The following is a 12,805-nucleotide window of genomic DNA, read 5'->3' on the forward strand; positions in this document are numbered from 1 at the left end:
AACAATTAAAGGAATTATTGGAATAAACAAAAGATGGTAAATTTGACAAAGGAAAAAGTAATTATCAAGTCATATTAAGAAATAAATTAAATACTACCAATATTTCAATGGATTAAGACTATTAAATATAAATTTTTTAAGTCTCCCTTTATATTTACTTAAGGAATAAAATTTTCAAAGATTAAAAAGCCTATCTAAAGTTAGAGTAGAACTCTTCAAAGAGATTCAAAGCTTTTTGAAATCTTCAAAGGAGATTTCAACAAATATCTAATTTCCTCAAACCGTCTTCAATTGTCATGATTTTCAAAACTTCAAGTTTCAAGCTTTTAAATCTAAATCTAAAAAAGATTTATTTGATATAAGATCAAGTTGCTCATGTCATAATTCAACATTGTTTAAGTCAAGTTAAATCTTAAGCCATGTGAAGGCCTAACTCAATCAAGGCTCTAGCACGCCAAGGCCTAAGTCACACTAGGTTTAAGTCAAGTCAAGTCAAGGTCTAAATCATACCGAAGACAAAATTAAGACAGGACCTGAGTCATGTAAAGACTAAAAAAACTAAATCAAGTTAAGACTTAAATTAAGCTCAAGATATCCTAGTCTTTGATTAACAACTAAGAAAGAAAGAGTTAGATGACAAAATAAATATTGTACTTGCATCATTCTTCAAATCAATAACAAAAAGAAAAAAGAAAAAATCAAATTTGACCATACCTAGTTTTCCTCTAAGAGAAGTTTATATGCATTACAATGAAAATAAAAAAATTTGAATTTGCCAGCAATTCCCTTTTAAAGGAAATTCTTACTATGGCATTATCATAGTTTTCACTTGCATCTCCTGTATATCCTCAAGAATAGCAAATTCTGGGAGATAAAACTGGTACCTAGGAACAAAATCACCAATGTTGGCCTTTGTGGACTTGTAGAAATATCTTGCAAAGAAATATGTTATTTCCTTCCATCAAAATCATGAGTAATGCATTAAATGGAGGACAGGGTCTCTCCATCATAAGTAAGGAATTTTGAGAACGTAAATCCTGGGGCTATGTTTGTCACTGGTAAATGGACTATTTACCAGACCCAATAATTTGGTTCACAAAGTCACGAACAATTTTCCCTTTCATTGAGTCAACTTTGATTTTCAAGTTTCAACTCATCTAATTGCTCCTCTATCGCACCCCTCCTTTGTTGGAACGGGTTGTTTCATTCTGAGCCAACTTTCTTTCTAAACAGTGAGGACGAATCCTTTTGGTAAGAGCTATCATCAACGTGTGGTATGGATAGGCTAAGGGTACAATTGAGTGTCTGGAACGCAACATCTCAACTCCTTACATTTGCTACTGTTCTGGCTGTCTTTGCATTCGACACATTGACTCCTCTTCAGCCATGACTCTCTCCTACAATGATGCGTGTTGCTGAGATATTCTCCTGAGTCACTATTCTTCTTCCTCCTTTTTTCAATCATATAAGCGGGTAATTATATGAACATGGTGTCTAAATATCAAAATACCCCCTTTCTTTGATGTGAAATGGGTATAAAAAATTTGACAAAGGGTGTTTTTATTTAAAAAAAGAAGTTATTTTTCTTGTTTTGAAAATATGAAGGTCATTTTTGTAATATTTGGTAATATTTTGACTTTTTGTAATAAAGACAGTCAAAATATCATGGTTTAAAAATTGGACCGATTGATTATGGTTCCGGTTCAGTTAATTGAGCCGATAAAGGGTTAAACCAGAATCGAACTCATTGAACCGGTGGTTAGATCGGCGAATCGGATGAACCGACTAGTTCCCTTCGAACCAAACGATTCAACCTTTTTTTTTTTTTTTTTTTTAAGCCAAAAATACATTTTGATGTATTTTGCACCAAAACGATAATGTTTCCTAGGGGAACCAGATCACTCTATGAAAAGCTCATTCAACCCATTTGTCATCAAACCCAATAAATTTTTAGTTTTACAAGTTAATGATTTTTGCTTGCCTTTTATGCCTTACAATCCCTATATATATATATATATATATACATATATTATCTATTTTCCCTTTCATTGAGTCAACTTTGATTTTCAAGTTTCAACTCATCTAATTGCTCCCTCTATCGCACCCCTCCTTTGTTGGAACGGGTTGTTTCATTCTGAGTCAACTTTCTTTCTAAACAGTGAGGACGAATCCTTTTGGTAAGAGCTATCATCAACGTGTGGTATGGATAGGCTAAGGGTACAATTGAGTGTCTGGAACGCAACATCTCAACTCCTTCCATTTGCTACTGTTCTGGCTGTCTTTGCATTCGACACATTGACTCCTCTTCAGCCCTGACTCTCTCCTACAATGATGCGTGTTGCTGAGATATTCTCCTGAGTCACTATTCTTCTTCCTCCTTTTTTCAATCATATAAGCGGGTAATTATATGAACATGGTGTCTAAATATCAAAATACCCCCTTACTTTGATGTGAAATGGGTATAAAAAATTTGACAAAGGGTGTTTTTATTTAAAAAAAGAAGTTATTTTTCTTGTTTTGAAAATATGAAGGTCATTTTTGTAATATTTGGTAATATTTTGACTTTTTGTAATAAAGACAATCAAAATATCTTGGACCGATTGATTATGGTTCCGGTTCAGTTAATTGAGCCGATAAAGGGTTAAACCAGAATCGAACTCATTGAACCGATGGTTAGATCGACGAATCGGATGAACCGACTAGTTCTCTTCGAACCGAACGATTCAACCTTTTTTTTTTTTTTTTTAAGCCAAAAATACATTTTGATGTATTTTGCACCAAAACGATAACGTTTCCTAGGGGAACCAGATCACTCTATGAAAAGCTCATTCAACCCATTTGTCATCAAACCCAATAAATTTTTAGTTTTACAAGTTAATGATTTTTGCTTGCCTTTTATGCCTTACAATCCCTATATATATATACATATATTATCTATTTTCGATGTGGGATTAGTTAGTGAAAAGAAAAAAATTTTGCAAGCCTTGAGTTGGAACCTTCAAGTGTAAAAATTGAAGTTTAACCATTAAACTATGAAGTTTCTTCATTATATTATATTTACAAATAAAAATATATAACAAAATTAATATTTTTTTTTTCAAAATTTTATTGTATAAAGGTATAAAACACTTTCACATTTATTTTTATAATAATTATATAATGTAATTTCAAAAATAATATAAATTAATTAATATAATAATTTCAAAATAATAAAATACAAAAGACATGATAATAAAATTAAATGTTATTAAAAAATTTCATTTTAAATATATCTTTATATTTAAATATTATAAATATTCTATTTAATAAAATTTAAAATATTAATATATTTATATTTCTCTTCATCATTTAATTTGATATGTCAAATATAAAAAGAAAATATTATTAAATTTTTTAATTATATATAATTTTAATTTCTTATAATTATTTAAAATTTTATATAATATATAAATTATTATTTACGACATAACCAGACCATGGTCCAACTATCATTTTAACCAATGAACCGTGAACCAATAACTTTTCTAATTCAATTACCGATTTGATTCTAAAAACATTACAAAATATCAAAGATCCATAACTTTAAGAATGAAAGAAAATATAAAATGGAAGTGATTGGATAAGCTATTAAGTATTATGGGTCATGTTCTTTCCCATCAACGACTTGAAGTTAGGGCTTAGGCAACAGACTCTTTGGTTACCAAGTAACCTTATCTTTATTGAAGTTTTCAATCCTTCTCTTCTTCAAACTTTACACTTCAAACTCTTGAATTGCTTTTTTCTTTCAAACTCTTTAATATGAAATAAAGATTAAAATAACAAAAATAATATAATCAAGAGACAGATGAGTTTTTACGATGACAAATTTTGTTTAATATCCACAAGCATATTACCCATATAATTGCTTAAAAATTAGCACCATATCTTCGCCTCATCTATTTCACAGTTAACCATATCAAGTAATTACCGAGTGAAATAAGTAAATCCGCTATTTCATCCACTTAAGAAGTCTTCCAAGCCAAATCCCCGTCTGATTAATTTGGTAAAACTCGTATCTCGAAATATAAAAAAAATACAAAATGTGAGGTTTCTAATAATTTTACTTCTCTGAAAGGGGGTTTTATTGGCCATAATTCTCAATACAGACAAACATCATATTGCGCCTTTGAAAGAGAGAGAAAAGAGAAAAAGACTACAGAGAGAAAATAGAAACGTGCAAGAAGAGAAGAGTAGTTGTGATGGCTCTGTAGAAAACTCCAAAAGAACCGGAGGACGACGGAGGCTTGGCAGTTGCAAACAGGTTATTTCCACATGGCTCCTCCACTGCTCCCAACCTACTACCTGCAAATCCGGGACCCACCCTTTAGTTTGCCCGGCCATGGGGCCATTTCTTTTCGTAAAAAAAAAAAAAAAGTTTTAATTTTAAAAGATAAACACCATCTTTCATCTTTTTAATCCCTCCCGAATTTTCAATTTTCAAATATTTCAAATTTACATTAAAATTTATATATCACTTATTATTCTGTATAAAATAATTTTATCTAATTTTCAAATTAAGAGAAAAAAAAAAGAAAAAAAACCCACTGATTTTTTGTATTTAAAAGAGATTTCAAGAAAGTTGTTTGAAGTAGGTGCCGATAATATTGAATTTTAAGCCGATCCCAGAAAAGGGCTTCTCTCTACAACTTATTTTTATAATCATATGGAAACTAGTAATTTTCCCTAGAAAATAATCACGAAGGATGAAACTAGTAATTTATGGAGTCCATGAAGTTACAAAAATGGAAAGAACCAGGGAGGGACGCGAGCATTTGTCCTTTTCTAGTGCTTAATTTTTATGATTGTATTTATTGGGAATACGTGAGCATCAACTGAAGCTCCATCATTTTTGTTTCCATTGATCGGATTTACAAAGTTAGAAGGCATATAAATTGTCGGAAAGCGGCCGAATTAGTCAAAGTAAGAATCTAACTTTCGGAAATGAATCGATTAGAAGTTGAATTTGGATGTTCCGGAAAGATCCGTCCAATTGCGAGGCATGAATATCAAGAACAACTCAACATCAGTGGAAAAAGGAGGCGTGTGAGTGAAGAGAAGTGGCGTGGGTGCACAAGCAACCTTCTCGTAGCCTAGGCTGATCTGCGGACACGCAATCAATTTATCCTTCTTTTTCGGAGAACAAAACTTAAAACTCAACTTGAGGTCTTCACAGCCCCAGCTGCCCTCGGTGCAGTGCCGGTTTCAGTAAGCAAAGTTAAAGCTAAAGGTAAAGCTAAAGCCAGAGGCATAGCGTAAAAGCAAGAAAAACATCGAACCTACAAACTCGGCCCATGAGCAAATACCCCACGAAAGTTTCTCTCTGTCCCCACTTGTAAGTTTTTATTTGTTGGTTTCTAAATTTGGGTTGCGCTCACAGTACAAGGGTTTGGAGGTTGAAGGAGAGTTTAACGAAGACGGTAGGAGAGAGGGGAGATGGCTACTTTGACTGCTGCTCTTGTGCTTCCGTCTGAGCTCAAACCTTCTTTCTCTCCACACCAAAGATCTCTCTTCGTTTGTCGAAGAAGACCAAAGAAGAGTCACCCTGCTTTTCCTGTATGTGTATCTTTTTTTTTTCTATGTGGTTTTGACTAGTTTTCAAGGGTTCAGTGTATTTTTATCTCTTGTGAAGTTGATGGGTTTGATTGGATCAGGTCGCAAGGCTGTTTGGTCCTGCAATTTTCGAAGCTTCAAAGCTTAAGGTTCTGTTTTTGGGAGTGGATGAGAAGAAGCACCCAGGGAAGCTTCCTAGAACTTACACGCTTACGCATAGTGACATAACATCTAAACTCACTCTGGCTATATCTCAAACTATAAACAACTCTCAGGTAATCATGATCCTCGAAACCCAGATCAAAGTGACGTTTTGTTATCGATTTTAGCTTGTGGGGTTTGAATATTATTTCTCTTATCTGTTTATGAGTCGATCTGGATGTATGAATGAATTTAAAAACAGAGGAAAACAGGGGTTGACTGAGAGGTATTAGAATACGAAAAAAAACAGAGTCAAACATGGATTATCGTTTGTTTAGCATGGATTTGAAGCTAATTTTGATGTTTTATCCTGGTTGAGTTGATCACAAGAACTGAAAGAATGAAGGGTAATTGGAGTTCTGAATTGCAGTTGCAGGGGTGGTCCAACAGATTACAAAGAGATGAGGTGGTGGCAGAATGGAAGAAAGTGAAAGACCAGATGTCTCTGCATGTGCACTGCCACATAAGTGGAGGCCATTTCCTTCTAGATTTGTGCGCTAAACTTAGATACTTCATCTTCTGCAAAGAGCTTCCAGTGGTAAATATCCAGCAATCTCCCAAGTATTGGCTTAGTTTCTTCTAGTTGTTTAGTGTAACAAATTAATTTCTTAACGGAATGATGAAAAAATCACAGGTTTTGAAGGCTTTTGTTCATGGAGATGGCAACCTGCTCAACAATTACCCAGAATTACAGGAAGCTTTGGTTTGGGTTTACTTTCACTCGAACCTCCCAGAATTCAATAGAGTAGAATGCTGGGGGGCGCTCAATAATGCAGCGGCGCCTCCTCCTCCTGCCGCCGGTGCTGGCGGTGGTAGGGTGGAGGCACACCAGGACATGAGGCAGGTGGAACCATCAAGCAAATGGGAGAGACCAGAAGAGCCATGCATTGAGAACTGTACATGTTGCTTCCCACCAATGAGCCTCATCCCATGGTCACAAGATCTCGCCCATGAAAATATTCATGATACCCAAAAGGGATTACGGCAGCAAACCTGACCAGATGATCTTTACTCTTTAAGAGTCTGTAGGCTGCTATTCACTATTTTCAAGCACTTGCATTGCTACTGTAAAATTTGTTGTAAAATGTAAATAAAAGGTTCATATTAGTCGGCATGGTGGGTTGGAACATTTATGGCTATATGTCTCTGTTCATTACCATCGTCTTTGTACAACGTGACTGCACAATCTTTCCCTGTTTCAGAATACTGTTAGTTGCCTTCTCAGGGCCCTGAATGATGGCCATATCCAAGTATCGTATTTTGGTATTGTGCTGGCTGTTTGATGGGACCAAAACCAACTACATTGACACATAACAATAGGAAAGGAACAATCGTGTTCACAATAAAAGCACGATTTTTTTTTTGATATTTGTGCGGTAGATCTCAACCTGTAAGACGTGTTGAGTTCGAATACTCTCCCTATTAACATCTGATTTCCTCAAATTGTGAGGTCCATTGGAGTCTAGTGCCATGTCCATATGCAATGCTCCGCCACTAATATTTGTCATATATAAAAATGAAGAATTGAGAGGATTAGAGAATGGAGCAAAAGAGATTTTTCTTGGGGGGTGGGGTGGGGTGGGGGGTTGGGTGGGAATGGCAAGGGGGTGGGTTCGGGACGGGTTGCCCCCATCCCAACCCCGTCCCGTTTATTAAAAATAATTCCCATCCCCATCCCGTTTAAAAAATTAAACGGGGCGGGGTGGGGCGGGACAGGTATGGGAAATTCCCAAACCCGCCCCGTTTAGCCTCTTTTTTTTAAAAAAATTTGCTTTTAAAATTTTTAATTACATTAAAATAAATATATTTATAAATAATAAAATTATTATATTTTTTATAACTTATTTTATTAATTTTTTTTATTATTATCTATATATTAAAAATAGTAAAATAAAATTAATTTTAAATTTTAAATTAAATTAAATTTTAAAATTGATTTTATATGTAAACGGGGCGGGGCGGGGCGGGGCAATACCCGAACCCGTCCCAGGTTTAAAAAAAAAATCTCATACCCGTTAAAAACCCGTTTATTAAATTTCAACCCCGTCCCATTAGGGGCAGGGCAGGGCGAGTACCCGAAAAAACCCGCCCCGTTGCCATCCCTAGGGTTGGGGGGTTGGACAGGGGGGGGTCCGAAGGTGGTGGTCATCCACCATCATATTGAATGCATTTATAACACTTACCTTTGGATGTCCACGGTATTAAGATGAATATATCTCATTAAAACTTGAATATATCTCATTAAAACTTTGCTAGTAAAAAATCTTAGAGGAAAAACCTAACGAATGGAAAAAAAAAGATAATATCCTTATAATTCTTTAGTTGCTCTTAGTCTATAAGGACTACCTTGTTAAAAATCTTACTAATAAAATCCATTGGGACAAAACTTTCATGAAGGGAGAAAGAGTACATTATGCTAATAATATCCTTGTATAAACTTGCTCCCCCTCATTCTTATATTCTTATACTAAATCATTACAAAATATCCTTGAGTTGGTGAATTTCAATCTTGTGTATTAACCTCTTAAATGTTGAGGTTGACAATGACTTTGTAGATAAATTTACAAGATTATCACTTGAACATATTCGTTGAATATCAATTTTACGAATCTTTTGGAGTTTATGTGTATAAAAGAATTATCTGTTTGGTTTTATCCCATTTAATATAACATCTTTCCCTCTATTTGTTCAATGTATGTAGTATTATCTTCATATAATATTGCCAAATTGCCTTTGATAGATGAGAGTCCACATAATTCCCAAATATGCTAGATCATATATTTTAACCATATACATTTATGACTTGTTTCATGAATTGTAAGTATTTTTTAATGGTTTGATGATATGACCACCATCGTCTATTTGACATATCTCCATGAAATAATAATATCATCACAATTAAACACATATAGATCTTGTTTGTGGCCTAACTTTATATGAATTTAAAGGGTCTCCTGCATTTGTATATCTAAATAATTATAGCTTTGATTCTCTTGAATAAAATTAACTCATATCAATATTTTCGTGAATATAGTACAATATATGTTTGATATCATTTTAATGTCTTCGAGTTAGAACAAAACCGAATCTTGTTAATAAATTGACATAAAAAACAATCTATGGGCATCTAAAATTGGCACGATACATACGTGCACCAATAACTTTAAGATATGATACTTTAGGACTAAATAATTCTTCGTCATTTTCATAAGGGTGGAATGAATCAGTTTTCAAGTTAAGTGATTGAAGAACTTAAAGGACTTGCTTTATACATATGAAAACATTTCAAAAATTTCTTAGTGTATGTTGATTGATATACTGAACTCTAATTGGAAAATACTTTATTTATAATCTGAGTCAAATTTTTTTCCTCAAAATCTATCATCTCAAATTCCTTTATCAAATAATTTATTATTCTTGTAAGCTCTTCAAGAGTCCCAATAAGATTTACGTTATTAACATCCATTATAATAATTGCAAATTTTCTTTCTAATTTCTTTAATAAAAATGCATGAACATATATATATATAGGGTTATTCACACAATGTCTTTTTGTAGGTATTTACTGTCACATGCATTCAGATTGTTTCAATCCATACAAAGATTATTGTAACTTGATCACATATGTGTTGCAAGGCTCTCCATTGCTTGCTTTTGGTAATTTAAATTATTCAAAAAATTATTTGCTTCAAACATTTTAATCTTTTAAGGAATTATTTGTTTTATACATTTTAAATCCTTTAAGAAATTATTTTCTTCATGCAATTTAAATCTTTTGGGAAATTATTTGTTTTAGACATTTTAATATATATATTAGCTATGTAATAAAGTATAAATTAAGTCCTTCATAGACTATTGATCATATAATTAAATCATTACATGAGTTAATACAAAGTTTCTATAGGAACCTTATGCTACTAATCATTTTTTTTTTATGATATCATTTTTCTTATTGTGCTTTCATACAAATACTTATTTGTACTCGACAAGCTTTATGTCTTCAAGTCTTTAGACTACAGGTCCAAATGTTTCTCATTTTATTAACGAGTTTAATTTTGTCTACACTGTTTCTTTCCAATTTTTACCAATCATTTTTATATTGGGATTTTTCCATATTTTGTGGTTCAAAATTTTCATCATTTCTTATGATTTTAAAGGCCACTTGGAAAGCGAAATTATTGTTAATAACAAAATACTTTTGATCTCATTTTCCCTCGTATGTACATAACTTATTGAGATCTCATTATTTTCAAATAGTTGTGCCTCTTTAGAGGCTATTTATTCAATTTATACATTTTCAAAGGTTTTTTATTCAATATTTACTTCTTTAAGGGTATGTGATTTATTTGTGCATCTTTGGGGATTATAGATTCATTAGTTTTCGATTGAGTAGTCATTTTTATAAGCTCTTCTAGAGTGCCAAGTTTTCCTTCAAGTCCACCACTCTTCAAACATATCTTAAACTCACTTATTAGGTATCTTATAAGGACATTAATTTGTGTTAGGATATTTGCAATCGAGATATATGACTTTGTTATTTTTTTTGTATCAATAAATGCATTTGGTAATTAGCAATCCATAAAATGGTTGTAAAAACATTACTTGTCAAGGGTTTTATATATATCTTATGATCGATAAAGAATCAAATCTTATATAAATCCCAAGTCTTGGTGAAGAAACCATTTTAGAGAATTGTGTAGGTTCAATTGGTTCATAAACTACATAACTAAACGTTAGTAAGTGAGAAATTTGATTTTTTTTTTTCCAACATATGCTCAATATACAACCCCTAATTGACGTGTAATAGTTAATAAATGTTTGAAAAGTAAATTTGTTAGCATTATCAAAATCTATAATTTTGATTGAATAATTTAGAAATTGTGTTTGTAATTTTATTATTTATGCAATGAGCTTGGAAAAGGTAAGCATTACATTTAAAAATGAGACAAATATATGATCACCTGATTGAAACATCTATTAAGATCATAAAATAATGAAATAATTCACTGGGTGGATACTCCCTGAGGTAGACGTAGATATGATTTTAGTGAAACATGGCATACCTATCAAATTAATCAGAATTCCCATGTGAGTATTTGACGTATCATTGAAGAGATTGGGTGAAGCACAAAAATTTTTGGATCGTTGCTGGCTTGCGAGAGTTAAAATTGGCCCATAATATGCAAATACCCCACGAAAGTCTCTCTCGCCCTCTTATAAGCTATTATTTGTCGATTTATTTGGGTGAAGCAAAAAGAACTCGAGGTTGAAGAAGTGTTCAGCAAAGAAGGTAGGAGACAGGGGGGATGGCTATTTTGACTACTGCTCTTGTGCTTCCGTCTGAGCTCAAACCTTCTTTCTCTCAACATCAAATTTCTCGCTTCGTCTCTAGAAGAAGACCTAGGAAGAGTCACCCTGCTTTTCCTGTATGTGTATCTTTTTTTTCTCTGTGGTTTTGAATAGTTTTCAAGGGTTCAGTGTATTGTTTTCTCTTGTGAAGTTGATGGGTTTGATTGAATCAGGTTGCAAGGCTGTTCGGTCCAGCGATTTTCGAAGCTTCAAAGCTTGAGGTTCTGTTTCTGGGAGTGGACGAGAAGAAGCACCAGGGGAAGCTTCCTAGAATTTACACGCTTACGCATAGTGACATGACATCTAAACTCACTCTGGCTATATCTCAAACCATAAACAACTCTCAGGTATTATCGATTTTAGCTTGTGGGGTTTGAATATTATTTCTCTTATTTGTCTATGAGTCGATCTGAATGTATGAATGAATTCAAAAACAGAGGAAAACAGGTTTGACCGAGAGGCCTTAGAATAAGGAAAAAAAAAAAAAACAGAGTCAAACATGGATTATTGTTAGTTTAATTAGAGCATGGATTTCTAGCTAATTTTGATGTTGTCATTGTTGAGTTGATCACGAGAACTGAAAGAATGAAGGATAATTAGAGTTCTGAATTGCAGTTGCAGGGGTGGTACAACAGATTACAGAGAGATGAGGTGGTGGCCGAATGGAAGACCAGATGTCTCTGCATGTGCATTGCCACGTGAGTGGAGGCCATTTCCTTTTAGATTTGTGTGCTGAACTTAGATACTTCATCTTCTGCAAAGAGCTTCCAGTGGTAAATTTCCAGTATTCTCCCAAGTATTGGCTTAGTTTCCTCTAGTTGTTTAGTGAACAAATTAATTTCTTGACGGAAGGATGAAAATAATCGAATATCACAGGTTTTGAAGGCTTTTGTTCATGGGGATAGTAACTTGTTCAATAATTACCCAGAATTACAGGAAGCTTTGGTTTGGGTCTACTTTCACTCAAACCTCCCAGAATTCAATAGAGTGGAATGCTGGGGGCCGCTCAATAATGCAGCGGCGCCTCCTCCTGCTGCCGCTGCTGGTGGTGGTGGCGGTGGGGTTGACGGACAGCCGAACATGAGGCAAGTGGAACCATCGAGGCCAGAAGAGCCATGCATTGAGAACTGTACATGTTGCTTCCCATCAATGAGCCTCATCCCATGGTCACAAGATCTCGCCCATGAAAATACTCATGATACCCAGAAGCGCTTACAGCAGCAAATCTGAACTGATGACCTGACTCTAGAGTCTGGTTGTTGCTATTCATTACTTTCAAGCACTCGAGTTACTGCCGTAAAATTTGTTGTAAAATGTAAATAAAATTTGGTGTTTAGGCCAAACACATGTTTGGTCGGAGGGAAGGACAGTGGAAATCGACATCTTGTTTCTTTTCTCATCCATTCTCATATTTGGATACATTAAATAAATGAAATGTTGGAAGAGTGCATGAATATGTGTTGTGGTGTATAAGCTAAAGTGTACCTTTCCCGTAGATAAGGGACTGAATACTTTAAGTGTCTTGTATTGTGAACCATTTCTTAAATCTCTTGGATGTATGAACAGGAAAGTGAGAGTCTTCTACGTTCATGGGTCCAAGCCTGTCAGGTGGGATTTCAGATACCTCGATCTAAGAAACCTTAATTTGAGTCCATTATAACCCTCT

General features: G+C 33.9%; 1 protein-coding gene and 1 pseudogene across 1 annotated transcript; both read left to right on the forward strand.

The window, feature by feature from the left end:
* Positions 1-4,880: 4,880 nt before the first annotated feature.
* On the forward strand, positions 4,881-6,904 carry LOC100265112 (protein STAY-GREEN homolog, chloroplastic). Its single transcript, XM_002282147.5, has 4 exons — positions 4,881-5,592; positions 5,691-5,864; positions 6,161-6,328; positions 6,425-6,904. Exons 1-4 carry the CDS (start codon positions 5,473-5,475, stop codon positions 6,785-6,787), a joined length of 825 nt encoding a protein of 274 aa, XP_002282183.1. The 5' UTR covers positions 4,881-5,472; the 3' UTR covers positions 6,788-6,904.
* Positions 6,905-11,011: 4,107 nt separating this feature from the next.
* Positions 11,012-12,589, forward strand: LOC100251244 (protein STAY-GREEN homolog, chloroplastic-like; annotated as a pseudogene).
* Positions 12,590-12,805: the final 216 nt, after the last annotated feature.

Source organism: Vitis vinifera, chromosome 2 (assembly GCF_030704535.1).
Source record: "Vitis vinifera cultivar Pinot Noir 40024 chromosome 2, ASM3070453v1".
Taxonomy (NCBI): Eukaryota; Viridiplantae; Streptophyta; class Magnoliopsida; order Vitales; family Vitaceae; genus Vitis; species Vitis vinifera.

Coding starts and splice junctions, on each gene's coding strand:
- LOC100265112 (XM_002282147.5), top strand. CDS start 5,473: ATGGCTACTTTGACTGCTGCTCTTGTGCTTCCGTCTGAGCTCAAACCT. Junction 5,865..6,160: donor AAACTATAAACAACTCTCAG/GTAATCATGATC, acceptor TCTGAATTGCAG/TTGCAGGGGTGGTCCAACAG. Junction 6,329..6,424: donor TCTGCAAAGAGCTTCCAGTG/GTAAATATCCAG, acceptor AAAAAATCACAG/GTTTTGAAGGCTTTTGTTCA.